Here is a 17,658-nt window from a genome sequence, read left to right as displayed (position 1 = left end):
GATCCGTCTAGACTGTTTTGGTCTAAGTTGATGTGAGACGTCTGCCATTTTGGCATCTTTGAAGCAGATGTGAAGAACAAGGGGTGGATCCGACTAGGCAACTGAGGGACACTGAATACTAATACCCTGCTTTATTGTCCTTTTTGACTATTGGGAACCATAAGCCACAAAATGAACCTCATTTTGTATTTAGTAGGGTTTGAAAGTAGTGTTTGAGACGATCGACTCTGCAATAAAGTGCTTATTGAGGTAATAAAAAAAGGGCTCTTGAAAGTCTTCCCATAGACTTTCTTATTGTACCCACAAGAGTCGCCCCCTGCTGGCTAATTCTATTTCATGGTGCACTGTGCTTTTCTGTTTTGACAAGATTCTCAACACCACTGTCTGAAACGTAACCCCAAACCATGACAGAGCCTCCACTGTGTTTTACAGATGGTTGTAGACACCCACTGTTGTATCACTTTTTCTTTTCTTTTTCACTTTTTCAGTTTTCTGAGTTTTTTAGGGACGTGCACAACATGCTGAGAGGCTCCATATTCAATGTTTTCAGCTACTTTGGGATTCTTTGGGAGACAAAGAAATATGTTTTGTGAAAGGCTGTCAGAAATAAGGATTCTGCACAGTTATGTGAGGACACAGCATTGTAGGGCTGCTCGATTATGGCAAAAATGATAATCATGATTATTTTCACTGAAATTGAGATCTCGATTATTTGACGATATTTATTTAACAATAACAATGTATTGAATAATGGCTTTAAAGATTGTCAAAAAATAGTATAAAATAGTGTGCAAATACTGATAACAGTGCAAATGTTTGCAATATAAAAAATAAATGAAAAATGTAAATATCTATGTTTAGTGAACTTTGCAGTGTTGCTCTGTGGTGCAGCTACGACACCGTAGCAAAGTTTACACACTATGTCTACTTGATCCACGTCTGACTCCACGAACCCATAATGTTTCCACACCACTGAAGGGTTTTTTTTACCTCTCTTTTCAACCAACGGCAGTCACTCTCCTCTCCAAATAACTTCTGCTTAGCTTTCCGAGCTTCCCTCTGTTAGCTCCTCTTAATTGTTGTGATGCCTGTTCGAAACGCAGAGAGGTGCGCTCGATTTGCCACACGGAGCAGCGCGAGAGTAAAGCACGAGGGAGGTGCTAATAATCGGCTCAGTCCTTTTTAATGATCGTTGAAAGCCCAGATCGTAATTTCGATTAAAATTCGATTAATTGAGCAGCCCTACAGCATTGGTTCACCAATCATTTCATTGGAATGAAAATGAGTGAAAAAGCAGCAAATGTCCAAAGGAAAAGGTCTGAAAGACCTTCAGAAAGCCTGGAGAACAATTGCTCAGGACCACTTTAAAAAAAATTGCAACTCAGGCTCTCAGAAGAAAGTGTGAAGAAATGAGGGATAGTTCAAGGTTTTTTTTCACAGTTCTGTATAATGTAAACTGTGTGCTTATATTTGCCTTTATAAGCTGAAATGTTACTCAGTTTAAAACAGCTGCTGCATTGTGATCTAAACTGTGAACATATCGTTTCGGTCTGATGTTTGACTGGTGTTACTGTACGAAACAGGCAGATCTGACTCTACTTACACTTTTCCCACTGTGGGTTTTAACTTATGATATGAGGGAAGCCTCGACATCCCCGATAAGTCCCTTTAACCCAGTATGAAATACATCAGTCACAATGGTAAAACAGTTATGCTTTTTCTGTTAATCATGGTCACAAAGAGTGCAGGGCTCACCTGACCTGAAAAATCAGCACATGTATGCGTCTCTGCTAATATTAAAGTGGCAACTGCCAAGCATATAACAGACATGTTTTTTTCAAATTCAGACTCATTTCCCATGTGTGGTTATTAGTTATGTGTGAGTGAACATGTATATCATAGTTTGTCTTGAGTTTTAAACCCACCCCATGCAGCACCTTACATCTGTGTCCACTGCTCTAGATGTTTTCAAGAGAAACAGAGTTTTGTGATATTTATGCAAATGTTGAATGTAAACGCATATATATTGAGATAACCCTGCTCTAATTCATTTATTCCACGAAGAACATCAGCTTTGGGACTGTTCAGCCTCAGAATAGTTTTCACTGAGGTAGGTTTGAGCATTAGCTTTCTTCTGTTTCCCAGCCAGAGTCTGTAAACAACGTATTCCCATTTGACAGTAGCTGATATTTATCTATGAAAAGCAGAAGGTTTCTGTCTGTTCTCACGATGCTGATTAGGATTTCGGCTATCGATCAGACCAGACAGGCTTTAAATTCTCGCCCAATTTAAAGGAATCCGTGCGAGAAAGATGCCGCTGTGTTGCGGTGCTACGACTCTTGCAGCTTGAAGGCAAAAGAAAAGAAAGAAAGTTAGTTCTGCCCATGAAGTCTAGTTTGAACACATCAGACCCCCCTGTGACAGCATGCAGTATTTATCTATAAAAAACACCTGGGTGCCTTCAAGCTATTTGCAGGAAGAGAAGATTTTTCTTTCACTTTTTTTTTATTTTTATTTTTTTAGTTGAATTATTCAGTAGAAGTCTGCTAGCTGCAAATGAAGGTTTGTTAGGCTATAAACAGTATATGTGAATGGGCTGCACTTGATTCTGTCTCTGTCCTATTCTCTGAGGTAAAGATTGTAGCTATCTTGTAAGCAGCACAGCAAACCTGTGAGTGTGTGTGTGTGTGTTTGCCACAGTGGCAGCTGGTTCCCCCCAATCCTGTCACCTGATGCTTTCTGAATCGCAACTGAATTTGAAAAAAGCTGGTTACATTAGAAATGCCTGAATGTGGAAACGCCACAATCACTGTGTTGCCCACCTTGTCTGATACCGAGACACCAGGTTTGACTTGTCCTGCGTCCAGTCCTCCCCTCTGCTTGTCTGTTTCAGTAGAACGTAGGATGATTTACACCACATAACCTTTAAATAGAAAACAAATTATTATACTCTTAAGGTAAAGACATCAAATTTACACTTTAGCTGAAGACGATGGCTCTGTGTTCTTGATTTTCTGAGTGTGCAGTCTGACTTTACAACAGGTTATGAGGAACGGGCTGACAGAGCCCACTGCAGGTTTAATGCTTGATGCAAAAAAGCGCCGCAAGCCGTTAAGCAATGCAGACTACCTTTGCATGAAAATTAGGGGTCTAAAGTGTGGCGCCTACCTGCCTGGCTGGCCTCCAGGAAGGGAAATCAGCAAGCAAACCTGTCTCCCTCCATCTCTGCATGTTCTTGCTCTTTCTCTCTCTGGGCTCTGGTGACATGTTTGATTGGATCGTGATGAAAGTTTTATTCTGCCTAATCCTGGAGACCATGTAAGATATTAAAGCCAATAAAAATATTTATATGTGGAGCAGTATGCCATTAGTAAAATGTCCTTCTGCTCCCCATTTTCTAAAATTTGACTCGAAGCAAACTATTCATATTCAGCAGAGATGTGGTTTGGCTTAGTCACAGAGGTACTCTTCCCCCCCCCCCCCCCCCTGTCTTTTTTTTTTTTTTCTTTTTTCTTTTTCTGGGTCGTAATGACCACCAATTTTAGCTGCACAGCTACAGTCATGAACCCTCCCGGAGCTGTCTCCCACTATCATCTAGCTGAGTCTGGCTGTAGGCATCCAAGTCTCCTTATTATCCCCATGACTGCACCATTTAAACCAAAAACATGTCCACATCAGTTTACCCCCCCCCCCCCCCCCCCCCCCCCGACACACACACACACTCGTCTCCATGTTCCTGCCATCTCCCCTTATGATCAGTCGCATTTGGAGGTCAAAGCGCGATCTACTTCGCATGTCGTCGTACAGTAAATAGTGTAAGCATCAGGTTTAAACCTAAAGACCTCAGGGACCTTTAAACACCGCGGCGTCAGCTGCTGTTACTGTCAGCACCAGCAGAGCAGGTTGTGCGTGCCATCCTCATTACTCGCCACGTCTGTCACTCGGCTGGCAACTGGGCCGCCGCATTGGTAGGAAGGAGGGAAATAGGTATTATAACCGAAGCTGCTCCTTCCGTCTCTCGGCTGACATTTCCCCTTAAACTGTTTATTTACAATACAGAATGAATGTGTGGCGGCCAGGGGAAGCTGGCTGTCAACCGGCATTGTCAACACCGCTGCCTGTCGGCGACAGGAAATTGGCAACTGTATTTCTGCTCCTACAGATTTCATCTCTCTTCGCCGTTGCTCCTCACAGTGTCTTTTTCTTTTCGGTCTCTTTCCTCTATTATCTGTCTGCTCTCTTTAGTAAACCGCTGCGGTAACATGCCTCATACCCTATTTTGACAACCTTCATTTGCAAGTCTGACACTTACGCAAACATGCTGATTAATTCTTGCCTCTGATGAATCTGTGTGAAGCATCTATGTGAATTAACTGTGTGTTGAGGGTGTAAAGGTCCTGTCTTGTAATTGTTAGGGAAGAAATGTATGTGTGTGGGTGTAAGTGTCAGTTTCAGGTTTAAATTTATACTGTAGGAAAACTGCGGGCTAAGTGGTGATGTCTTGGTATAACAAATGATCTTCCTTATCAAAGACTTGGGCAGACTGATGGATTTGTTTGCGTCTCATCGCAGTGGTCCACAAGGAGCGACCCATTCCCCAAAACGAAAAGTTGTAGAAAGTGTCTCATCTAACTTCATCATGTCATCCAGACCTTTACTGATAGCACGTTCCTTGATTCTAATTCCCTGTCTCCTCTCCTCCACAATCCCAACTAAACCCCCAAGAGATGCTTTCTCTTCTCAAGGACTTCCTTCAATCTCACCTAATTTTCTGTCTGCCATTGCCGCCTCTCCCTCGCTTAATTTCACTTTCCCGTGTCTTTCTCTCACTTACTTTCAAAGCTGACAAATGAAGAGGATAAAGAGTAGGAGGGGGTGGGGGCAGCAAAGGGAGGTGGTGGGGGAGCCAGATATAGAGCTGATTAGATTAGAGAAACATGCTGGACTTGACACTCTCCTAATGAGCACTACAAAGGATTCAAGCTGTGTCTCTGGGGGTTCTTGAAGGATGTTACGCATAATACAGCAGGGAGAAATGTTTAAGTACGCATGTACACGCCTGTGTGCAAAACTCTGAAAGGTGAAGGAGAGGTTGCCTTGGGACTTCCCTGTCCCCTCTCTGTATTTGTGGAAACTAAAGGTGTACTAACTGTAGGGCTGCTCAATTAATCGAATTTTAATCACGATTACGATCTGGGCTTTCAACGATCATTAAAAATGACTGAGCCGATTATTAGCCCCTCCCTCATTTATCCGCGACACCTTAAAGGCCGGTCCGTGAAAATATTGTCGGGCATAAACCGTCCGTGGCGCAAAAAAGGTTGGAGACCGCTGATTAAGAGGACCCGAGGGAAGCTCGGAAAGCTAAGCAGAAGTTATTTGGAGAGGAGAGTGACTGCCGTTGGTTGAAAAGAGAGGTAAAAAAACTTCAGTGGTGTTGTACACTATTTTATATTATTTTTTAAAGTCATTGTTAACCCTTTAAAGCCGGTCAGAGCAGCATGCTCCGTTTTGTGTAACTATTTTTAAATCCCTGTAGAACCTGAACCGCGTAAGCTAGCGCAATAATTTGTTTTGCATATGAAACCGGAGGAGTTGTACTTACATCTTATACCATCAGCTTGTCCTCGGTCACGGTTTCCTTCCACATAAAGCTTTGCAAAAATTGCATAAAAAGCGCTTGCAGGAACAAAAACATAATATTCCAGAAACACGCTTTGCCGATCCGATCAGCTGTTCGTAACACTTCCCACAGTGAAACAAACGTCAGCGCAAACTGTCGCATGTCCGCCATTTCCTGGCCGAAACCGGAAGTGACGTCATTTTCGCGGAAATGTAGTTTTTTACTTGTAGGCCTTAAAAACCTCTACTGGTCATGTTTGACTTTTCTGAATAGTTTCTGGGATGCTTGCACTGCTGGAAATAGTTTATTTTAATGCACCTGCTGTTTTCTTTGCAAATTTGCATCATAGGATTGTTTTTTTTTGTTTTTCCTGCAGTATATAAAAATTGGTGTATCTCCAAAATAAAACTATGAAGACACTCAAAATAAATTTCCTGTTGTTGTAAACTATTTTTGCAACTTTTTTGTATTTAAAGTTTTGAGGGATAAACCTCTTAAATTTCTCCAAGTAGAAATATATGTAAAAAAACAAAACAAAAACGATTTTCAATTTTTTTTGTAATTTATTGCACTTTTTTGCAATTAATGTAGTTACTATGGACTTAATGCATACATTATTATTAAAATATGGGCTATAACAGTTATTTAGCAACTTGAAATGCTCCCACAAATGGCACTACAACATGTAAAAAAATAATATAAGCTCTGGCGGACTTGGTTCTATAGTAGGTCTTAAAGGGTTAAATAAATATCGTCAAATAATCGCGATCTCAATTTCAGTGAAAATAATCGTGATTATCATTTTTGCCATAATCGAGCAGCCCTAACTAACTGCAGTTTTCTTGGGTGACTTAATTGTTAGTTTATTCTGTTTTGTGGTAAAAGTCTGACCTCACAGTGGATCAAGTGGAATCTGGCTGATTTCAATCACCAGTTGATTGACTCCAAAGAATTAAAAAAACAGGGTTTTGGTGCCTTATCCGAGTCCAAATTATGGTAGCAGTGTGATTAAATATAGTAGTCTAGACATTCTTTCCATGAGCCAATCCTCTGGGCCTGAAGGTCGGAACAGCAATAAACACTTTTGTGTTTTTGCATTGGCTGCTGCGTTTCAGGCATAACGTTGTCTTAATCAGATCTGGGACTGCTTTTTGGGTGACAGAGAGCTCCACTCAGTCCCTAATACTATCTTATAACTTTTAGGCCTGCTGCCCTTTCAAAGAAATTCATTTCAGACACATCAGTGATCCCACCTGTTGAGTTCAGTTGCAAGCTTTACACATCTTCATCTTTTTTGGTAAGGCAGCATTAGGTAAGGTCACTAGTACTGATGAGTCTGCGCTTTTGGAAGAACAAACTAATCACATTAATTGTAATGCACAGAGAAAACGTGAAGAGACAATGTTACCTTTAACCAGTGCAGGCTTAAAAATGATTGAAACTGTAGAAAATTAATTCTTGAGGTTATCTTTAGCAAAGAAATCGCAGCATGTTTCAGATGATAGTTCACAAGTTTTGGAGTTTAAAGTGTTTTTCTGTGAATTTTTTCTCAGCCATAATTAATGGTAAAAATACTCACTGTGGCTGCTTCTCAAAAAACCTTTACTTGTGTTCATGGAGTCCGGCTTCATGGTTCTGGACTGCAGCTATTTGTCCTGCTTATGAAGCTGTTCTCCACCCGTGTTGCAGCTTGAAGCAGATCTATTATCACAAGCAGCAGTCCATGCCTGCTTAGTTAGAGTCCCATCCATGATGCTTTCAATGGTGGAACGAGAGATGCTCTGGAGAGGCAGCTGAATGTTAGCTTGGTTACCAGCAGCTAAACTTTCAAAATACCCTCACAACCACTTTATTGGGAACACCTGTAAATGCAAATATCTAATTAGCTAATGACATGGAAACAACTCGATGCATTTAGGCATGTAGACACAATAAGGTCATGATTTACTTTATGACCACAGTGTACCCATCTTCTGATGGTTGTTTCCAGCAGGGTAATATTCCATGTCACAAAGCTTAGTTTTTCTTAAACTAGTCACTTTAACATGGCATTGTAAACGGATGGCCTTCACAGTCACCAAATCTCAGTCCAATAAAGGACCTTTGGGATGTAATTTGTGGCTGCGCAACCAACAAATCTGCAGCAACTTTGTTGAATCTATGCCACGAAGCATTAAGGCTTTCCTTACTGGTCCAATCCAGTACTAACAAAGTGTACCTAATAAATCAGCCTGTGAGTGTAAATTTAAGGGGGCTGTCGACTAGTATTAGTACAGTATAGTTTGTACAGGGCAGATGTATCAGTTGCCAATATGTACTTGGGCAACTGTACTAAACACTATTTACCTCATTTTGCGTTTGTGAGATTGTCTGAAGTATTTAATATAACATCTTCACTAAGATCTTGCCAAACACCAGTGCCACATCAGCACAAGCACAACATGTCGATGCATGCTTGAGTTAGTCACAAATATAGAGGCCACAAAATACAGTTGTTCAAGTGTAGAAAATGTATACAACAGCAAGACCCCAGGCACTGAGGACTCAGTGCAGCTTCGACAGCCAGTCTTTAAAGGAAATTGAGAGAAGTGCTTACAGTGTTGGACAGGCTCAATGAGAACCTGCCAAAGTCTCCTGTCAGGTTTTAAGAATCAGTGTTGCAATCTCATTAAGTGAACAAGGCCTTTCAGTTAGAGCCCCACGGGGAGTGGAGAGCAGCATTGTGTTTTTATTTGCGTATACCCTACATGTGCTGCATATTGCAGGGAGGAAAGTAGGGCAAGACAGTGCTGGCGTTAAAAATGTTTGTATGAAATGGAATTTCTCGCTATTTCTTATATATGAAAAATCCTTATCATTTATTTCATTTAGTGATGCACAACACATCTGCTTTAACCACTTCTTTCATATTTTATGCGTCCATTTGGGCAAATTACATATAGTGCTATTAAAAGGGAAGTGAAGAAGAACGTAATGCACGGCTAATGTAACCAGATAATTCTAAATTAAGATTTACACTAAATAACCGAGAGAGAGATTGTGGTCTATTGAAGGACACAGTGGTTGTTCCTGTTTGCTGCTACAGACAGAAAAAACCCATCTGTGACTTAAAAATAATTTCCTTTCAAGTGCAGCAACACATCTTCATCCAAACGAGCTGCAGTTGTTTCACTGGGCCTCTTATCTTACTGCAGTCACTCACACAACACATCACTGTTAGCTGGAGCAAGATATCTTAAATGCAGATGGGGCTTGGATGAGGATTGGTTCGAGCTGTGTCACAGAGATTGTTGATTCATGCTTGTACTATGTCAACAGATGGCTGTAATTGAGGGCAGGCAGGTGGTGGTGAGAGGAAGCAGAAGGCAGCACAGCGTCCCTGCCACTGTGTGTCGCAACCAGTGCTATTTATTCACATTTATTTATCAGGAGAAACGTAAGTGTGGCTAGATGCTGTTGTTGAGCCCAAAATCCAGTACATTTGATAAGTGTGAACGTTGCATAGGGTAGTCGAGCACAGCGTGACAGTCAATCTCAAAGGGCAGAGGACGTCAACATTTTTCGACTATTGTTGTCGTTCTCTCCGGTCTCACAGAGACACTGGATGTTTTACAACATATTTGGAAAAAGCCTCCATTTCTGCACCACCTCATAAATCTGTGCGTTTTTCCGATTTCGACTCTCGCATCTGCTACCGTGCATGACAGATGAGGTTTCCAGACAGACGCGAGTGTCGAATAAATCCAAAACAGCGGTGGAAACTTGAAGTAGTACTCAATTATAAAGTTAGCTGTACAAACTTTATCAGTTGTTTTACATTTTCAAGCCTGTTCAAGTGCTCGATAGAACCTCAGTCCCAGAAATGTTGGGACACTGCGCAAGATGTAAATAACAACAGAATGGAATGATTTGCAAATCTCACAAACACAGATTTTATTCACAGTGGAACATAGAAAACATGTCAAATGGTTAAACTGAGTCATTTTACTGCTTCATGAAAAATATCAATAATAGCAAGTCGTCTGAAAAACATTGGGACAGGAGCAATAAAAGACTGGAAAAGTAAGTGCTGCTAAAAAGGAACAGCTGGAGGAACATTTTACAGTTAATTGGTTTAACTGTTAACATGTCAGCATATGATCGAGTATAAAAAAAGAGCATCTCAGAGATTTTCTGAAGTAAACATGGGCATCTGGAGAAATCTCTGTGCATAATTGACAGGGTCGAAAATCAGAAGTGTATTCCCGTGATCTTGTGCGCAGGCGCAGTCAGTGAGCAGTTTCCTGCAACATCAACAAATGCAGGTTAAGGCTGTATCATACAAAGAAGAAGCTTTATGTGAAAATGATCCAGAAACACTGCTGTCTTGACTAGATCCAAACTCATTTAAAATGGACCGAGGCAAAGCGGATAACTGGAAAGCATGGACACCGCGTCTTCTGGTCTAAGAGGAGAGAGACTAGCTGACTTGCTATTAGCATTCAGATAAAAAGCTTGCATCTCTGACGGTAAAACCTGTTCTGTAAATTTACACCTTTTATCTTCTACAATTTAATCCCAAAAAGACATGCTGACAGATTTCTTTCGTTTATTACAGCAGCATTTCTTTGTCACGTACAGTGGGGAAAAAAAGTATTTAGTCAGCCACCGATTGTGCAAGTTCCCCCACTTAAAATGATGACAGAGGTCAGTAATTTGCACCAGAGGTACACTTCAACTGTGAGAGACAGAATGTGAAAAAAAAATCCATGAATTCACATGGTAGGATTTGTAAAGAATTTATTTGTAAATCAGGGTGGAAAATAAGTATTTGGTCACCTCAAACAAGGAAAATCTCTGGCTCTCACAGACCTGTAACGTCTTCTTTAAGAAGCTTTTCTGTCCCCCACTCGTTACCTGTATGAATGGCACCTGTTTGAACTCATCATCTGTATAAAAGACACCTGTCCACAGCCTCAAACAGTCAGACTCCAAACTCCGCCATGGCCAAGACCAAAGAGCTTTCGAAGGACACCAGGAAAAGTATTGTAGACCTGCACCAGACTGGGAAGAGTGAATCTACAATAGGCAAGCAGCTTGGTGTGAAAAAATCAACTGTGGGAGCAATCATCAGAAAATGGAAGACATACAAGACCACTGATAATCTCCCACGATCTGGGGCTCCACGCAAGATCTCATCCCGTGGGGTCAAAATGATCATGAGAACGGTGAGCAAAGATCCCAGAACCACACGGGGGGACCTGGTGAATGACCTGCAGAGAGCTGGGACCAAAGTAACAAAGGTCACCATCAGTAACACACTACAACGGCAGGGAATCAAATCCCGCAGTGCCAGACGTGTTCCGCTGCTGAAGCCAGTGCATGTCCAGGCCCGTCTGAAGTTTGCCAGAGAGCACATGGATGATACAGCAGAGGATTGGGAGAATGTCATGTGGTCAGATGAAACCAAAGTAGAACTTTTTGGTATAAACTCAACTCGTCGTGTTTGGAGGAAGAAGAATACTGAGTTGCATCCCAAGAACACCATACCTACTGTGAAGCATGGGGGTGGAAACATCATGCTATGGGGCTGTTTTTCTGCCAAGGGGACAGGACGACTGATCCGTGTTAAGGACAGAATGAATGGGGCCATGTATCGTGAGATTTTGAGCCAAAACCTCCTTCCATCAGTGAGAACTTTGAAAATGAAACGAGGCTGGGTCTTCCAACATGACAATGATCCAAAACACACCGCCCGGGCAACAAAGGCGTGGCTCCGTAAGAAGCATTTGAAAGTCCTGGAGTGGCCTAGCCAGTCTCCAGACCTCAACCCCATAGAAAATCTGTGGCGGGAGTTGAAAGTCCGTGTTGCTCGGCGACAGCCCCAAAACATCACTGCTCTCGAGAAGATCTGCATGGAGGAATGGGCCAAAATACCAGCTACCTTTACCAGGTTTGTGTGCAAACCTGGTAAAGACCTATAGTAAACGTTTGACCTCTGTTATTGCCAACAAAGGTTATGTTACAAAGTATTGAGTTGTATTTTTGTTATTGACCAAATACTTATTTTCCACCCTGATTTACGAATAAATTCTTTACAAATCCTACCATGTGGATTCATGGATTTTTTTTTCACATTCTGTCTCTCACAGTTGAAGTGTACCTCTGGTGCAAATTACTGACCTCTGTCATCATTTTAGGTGGGGGAACTTGCACAATCGGTGGCTGACTAAATACTTTTTTGCCCCACTGTAGCAAAACTGAGACTTGCTGTTGAAATTGCACTTTTTCTTATATTAGGATATGTCAGGGATTAAATATGTAGTTGCATTGGATGTGTTGTGAATAATCTATTGTGAATGACATTGTTTTTATTTACATTTTGTAAAGCGTCCTAACTGTTTTTTGGCATTTGTAATCGAAGATAAGAGTATGCAACATCAACACACACACACAGAGGAAAGATCAATTGTATCTAATGTGGAATCTCCCTTGATTACCTATTATGTATTCACATTTAGGCGATGTCAAGCATAAACATGTTTTGCTATTCCACTGAGCAAATCCACTGGAGCAGCTGACAAGGTCAGGTACCTTCCTAAGGGGCATATTCATGGTGCTAAAATATACAGTAGACTGATTCTCGTTCGCCAATCCTAAAGAAAATGACCTCATGCAAATTAAAACTTGTAAATAAACAAAGAAAATCAGGTACTGTAATCTGTCTGTAGCAGCAAAGTTGCAGAGAGTGCTATCAGCTGGAACAGTTGCCTAACAATCTTTGCGCCCCCGGTTTTTCATCTAAACTTCATTAGTGAGACGGCCTTTGTTTGTATGTAATTGTGGCAGCGGTCAAATATTGTGAAATAATTAATCCGCTTTGTTGTGGCTTCAGCTGTCATTTCCTTTCATCAGGATTATACTTGAAAATATCAGGTCAACAGGGAACGAAAAAAGCAAGTTTGAGTTTGTGCTGGCATCAGAGAAAAACCACTTATCTACTTATTGATAATTTGTAAGGCAGTTTTATTCATGCAGAACTAAATTATTTTGATGTCATTTGTGTTTCGCACAAAGTAAATTTTTTGCTTGTTTTCGTGATAGTTGTGGAATATCTTATAGGATGGCAATTAAATTCTATCTTGGAGCAAAACTAACAACTCATTTGTTTTGGTGAATAACATTGAATAAAAATCTAGCATACTTACAAGGAAGCTCAGTGGGCTACAGTTGAATTTGGACTCATTTTAGCATTAAATTCCAAATAAATGTCAAACTCTCCACCTGCACTCATCCACAGCGACATGGTGTTGCTGTTCAATAGTTCAGAAGTAATTTGACTACACGGTCAATAGTACCATGTCCGCAAAAAGAAAAGAAAACTGAAAGTATTACTAGTGGTACTATAATGATGTTATGAAAGTGGGCCCAACCAAAAGGACTATTCACTCCATGATCATGAACAACAAGTATATTAGATATTTTACGTTTGGAAGCTTTACCTGCAGAGGAGTACCAAGTGACAGCTCCAGGATGCATGGTGGTCCAGTGGCAGTACTGTTGCCTCACAGCGTATGGTCCAAACTCTGGCTGGCACCTTTCTGAATACCTCCTCAAACAGTCTGAAAATATTAATGTTTGGTTAATTAGCTCTAAATTAGCCGTAGTTGAGGGTAGATAACGTGCTTTTGTTGCGTAGATTAAGTCGATATGTGACTTGCAGTCTACAAAGCACCTTAAGTGGTCAGTAAGATTGGAAGAGCGTTGTATAAACGTCAGTCCATGTTTTCCCTTTTAATGTTTCTTAAACTCTACACTTTCTCCCACTGTCACGAATAAGATGTTCTTTGGGGAAAGGCTCTTATGTAATGAGCCCTATCTAAATATCCGAGGAAAGATTTGCTCCAAAACTAGGCCAGTAAAATAATTACTCAGATGAATAAAAATGAAAAGAAATATGAGAGGGAAGAGAGAGAGAGGACCGGGGATAACACAAGAGCAGGGGCTGATGGGTTTGTTTGATATAAATTCAAAGTTATAAATAGATTTGAGAGTCACCCATTCTCTGCCCTTTATACACTCTGGGATTGAATTAATTTGGCTCAGAACATTACCCATTTTTGGATGTTTACCCTTTTTGTGAACTCCAGGCTTATAGCACTTTTAAAATTTTTGGGGGGGAGGTGTATTTAAAGCAAATAGCCTCGTATGTCTTCACAAACCTGAATCTGGAAAGCGGTCTACACAGCTGTTGCCTGCAACATGTGGACCGAGAGGATACCGCCAGAGCACCACTAATCATGTCAGTAACCATGGTGATATGAAGTCGAGCTGTACTGAGCATTCATCATCCTTTGAGCGCTCTCATCATCATCCATATAATCTCTCTCTCACTCTCACGTTGTCCTCATTCACACTTTTAGGCTGTCTTTGGCTCATTTCCACCCGCATACAGTAGAATGCTTTTCTTAATCAAACATCTGTTTTTTTAGGTCCAGGTCGTAAATTGTTTGGTTTTATGTTACCTTTAATCATATGTGTGACAGTAACACATGCCATGTTGACAATAGGTTTTCTGTTATTCTTCCTTTAGGTACACCCTTTAGAGAAGGTCAGGAGAAAGATCTGAAGGCAGCCTTGAAGGGGACCGATCCCTCCATTCCTCTGGTGTTTGTCAGTGGAAACCATGACCTGGGTAACACCCCCACTCCCAGCACAGTGGAGCAGTATTGCAGGGAGTGGGGGGATGACTATTTCAGCTTCTGGGTAAGCAGACACAAACCATAATTAGTAGTAGCAGCCTGTAGCAGTGGTTGTTGGATGAATGGAATATTATAATGACGGGTACCTGCGAACACCATCTCTGCTCTCACAGGATTAAGAATAGCAAAGGACCAAAAACCCTGCACCTGTTTTGGTGTGTGACATTAAATATGTTTTGGTTCTATTTTCCTCAGCATGTATAGCTAATGTCATTTAGACTACTTTTGTGCATTAGACTTCCCTGTACTTTGATATTGCAGTTAAAAAATATATGTATATCACGGTGTGGTCCAGTTTTTATGGTGGCCATTTAGACCTCTTTTACCAGAAGTTGTACAAGGGAGCTTTGTGATGATGCATATTTCAGTTATAGCAACTGTTTCTTGGTAACATAACAAACTTTGATGTGGTGCCATGGGCACACAGTTGGTAAACTTAAAAGCATTACTAATTAGGATTGCAAAGTTTTTTTAGAGTCTTATTAACATAAGACCAGAATGCATAGTATATGGACAGTATATGGTTCCTTAAAGGCCTTGCAATTTGGGACATGGCTAATGAGTTTTATACATGTAGTTTAAAATGCATGCCAGAGGTATTTTGCTAAAATTCTGCATGGTTGGAGTGTTTTTGCCACACCGCATTCACCAACATTTTTATTTTCAGCAGTTAGGTTTTGGATAATCTATAGGAATATAATATTAAATTGGGTGTAGGGACGGCAGATGAAATGGGAAATAATTCAAGTTGTTGTTTTCCTCTCTTGTTTTCTTTTTCTCACACTTTTGCCGTCTCAGGTGGGCGGAGTTCTCTGCCTGGTTCTGAACTCCCAGCTGTTCTTCGACGCCTCGGCCTGCCCTGAGCTGAGGGAGGCTCAGGAGGCCTGGCTGGAGGCGCAGCTGAGCAGAGCATCCTCCTCCTCTTCTACGGTAGGATGGCATGACCCCAGCGTGATTGAGCCTTTTTAAGCCATGTGGGCACATCATTTGAATTTCTGTCTTTAGAGATCTTGTGATGTAATCAACGCTCACATCTGTCTCCATTTAGGAACCTAAACCCAAACACATCCTGATATTTCAGCACATTCCCCTGTACCTAAAGAGTCCTGATGAAGAGGATGACTACTTCAACCTGCAGAGGACAGTCAGGCAAAACCTGCTGGACAGGTTCAAGAAAGCAGGTAGGAGACCAGAATACAGAAAATTATGGGGGTTTTCTGATTTCCTCTGGTTAAAAATTGGCAGCCTAGTTCAGGTTTGTGCATTTGGTTAGAATTAGAAGTCGCAGAATAGATAAATCAATTTTACTATCTTAAATGTCAAGCATCTCTGGCTTCCACAGCTCTGAAATAAGAGCATTATTATTTGTTCTTTTCTTTTCTTTTAGAATAATGGATTTAGGCCAATGTGAGTGGTCTTAAGTTTCTTGTCTTAATACGCCTTAGCTGCTATTCCTATTAAACCTGTTCATTTTAAGCATATCTCACTGAAGCACAGTTAAGATCCCAGCCCAGAGGATTAATATGTCATTATCCAGCAGCCTCAGGAAGAGCTGTTGGCACACACACACACACACACACAATGCAGACATAATTGAATTAATTATTCCATTCACTTCCTATAAGGAGAATAAATCCTTAATCAATCCATTGTTGTAAGCTTATAAGAGAACGATACAAAAGTAGTGGGCAAAAAAGAAAAAAATAACCCTCCCTCAAGGACAACACGTCTTTAGGCAGAATCTCAGCGAAGGTGCGTCAGCCAGCTTTGCGCTGCTGACTGACAGCAGCCACCACTCAGTGCCGAGCTTTTCAATCATGCATCAAGGTGACAGACGGTGGATGGTTTTAATTTCATTATCCATCCATTATTTCTGCACATATTTAACCATGTTGGCCCGTCTTGGTCTGATGACCCTTCTCTCTCATAATTGATCTCTCCTCCAGGGCAACACTGCTTAAAATTTTAAAGGGCAGTCTCTACAAGCTTTTTCTTATCATGAGCAGGAGGGTATTGCTGTAGAATGAGCTGGTGCCCTTTTTCTTACCCGCACTCTTGTGCCCTGCTAGCAATTATAAACACGGGCCACATACAGAGCAAGCGCTCCATGAACTACGAGCACATAGATTCATACTGACAACAGACGTGCAGACGTGCTGATTTTTAAATATATGGTATGATTTTCTCAGGCGCTTAAGTGCGATGTGTGATACTCCTTTATTACAGCAAGGCAAAGAATACTCAGTATCCATGTTTCCTCTGACTCTTATCTATACTCTTATCATGAGTATAAGCCTTTTTCCCTTCTTCAGATGAATGCGCTGTCTGAGAATTTTTCAGGTCAGGGGTCTCAAGGGGTATTTTCAGTAATCAGTCTGAAGTCAGATTGTTGTATAAGAAAGATGAACTATAGATATGTGTCTGATCTAAAAAAAAAACGAAAAAATCTGGTTTTCCAGATTGGAGAACAAGATGGCTGCTAGGGTGCAGACACACAGCTTGGCAGGTCCTGTGCGTTTGCCAAAAAACCATCTAAAAACCCCTGGATCTTGACATCAACTTGTCTTTTTGTTTTTATACATTTTTATCTTCTGTGGAGTTCGACATGTCCAAGAAAGCTGGATAATTATACCACTTTCCCAGCCAAATGGAGTCAACATCTTTTGTTCACAAGATTCTTGGATTGTGGTCATGCTAGACCACCCCCAGGTAAACATGAACAATCAAATATACCACGTCTGTCGCTGGAGATTCTGAAACTTGTTCTGATGCTACTTTTGGCTGGTGATATAGAACTAAATCCTGGACCTAATTCAAACATCAGTGATTTGGACTGGCTACAACTAATTAGCCTAGTTAGCCTAGGCCTGCCTGGGCCTCCATTTCAGCTTCCTGGGCCTCCATTTCAGCTGCCTGGGCCTCCACCTCGGCTGCCTGGGCCTCCACCTCAGCTGCCTGGGCCTCCACTTCGGCTGCCTGGGCCTCCACTTCGGCTGCCTGGGCCTCCACTTCGGCTGCCTGGGCCTACATTTCGGCTGCCTGGGCCTACATTTCAGCTGCCTGGGCCTACATTTCAGCTGCCTGGGCCTACATTTCAGCTGCCTGGGCCTACATTTCAGCTAGCTGGGTTTTCACCTCAGCTGCTCGGGCCTCCACCTCGGCTGCCTGGGTTTCAATCTGGGCTGCCTGGGCCTCCAACTCAGCTGCCTGGGCCTACATTTCAGCTAGCTGGGTCTCCACCTCGGCTGCCTGGGTCTCCACCTCGGCTGCCTGGGTTTCCAACTCGGCTGCCTG

The 17,658-nt window shown here is 41.6% G+C and overlaps 1 protein-coding gene across 1 annotated transcript in view; it reads left to right on the top strand.

Annotated features, from left to right (window-relative positions):
* The window catches only part of cpped1 (calcineurin-like phosphoesterase domain containing 1), a 59,884-nt gene that overhangs the window by 13,990 nt on the left and 28,236 nt on the right, over positions 1–17,658 (top strand). The window contains exons 3-5 of the mRNA XM_026179077.2: positions 14,196–14,368; positions 15,163–15,294; positions 15,413–15,545. Coding sequence (XP_026034862.1) covers positions 14,196–14,368; positions 15,163–15,294; positions 15,413–15,545 — 438 coding nt within the window. The remainder of the gene's footprint in view (positions 1–14,195; positions 14,369–15,162; positions 15,295–15,412; positions 15,546–17,658) is intronic.

This window comes from Astatotilapia calliptera, chromosome 8 (assembly GCF_964374335.1).
Source record: "Astatotilapia calliptera chromosome 8, fAstCal68.1, whole genome shotgun sequence".
Classification (NCBI taxonomy): domain Eukaryota; kingdom Metazoa; phylum Chordata; class Actinopteri; order Cichliformes; family Cichlidae; genus Astatotilapia; species Astatotilapia calliptera.
This window is presented reverse-complemented; position numbering and strand designations above follow the sequence as displayed.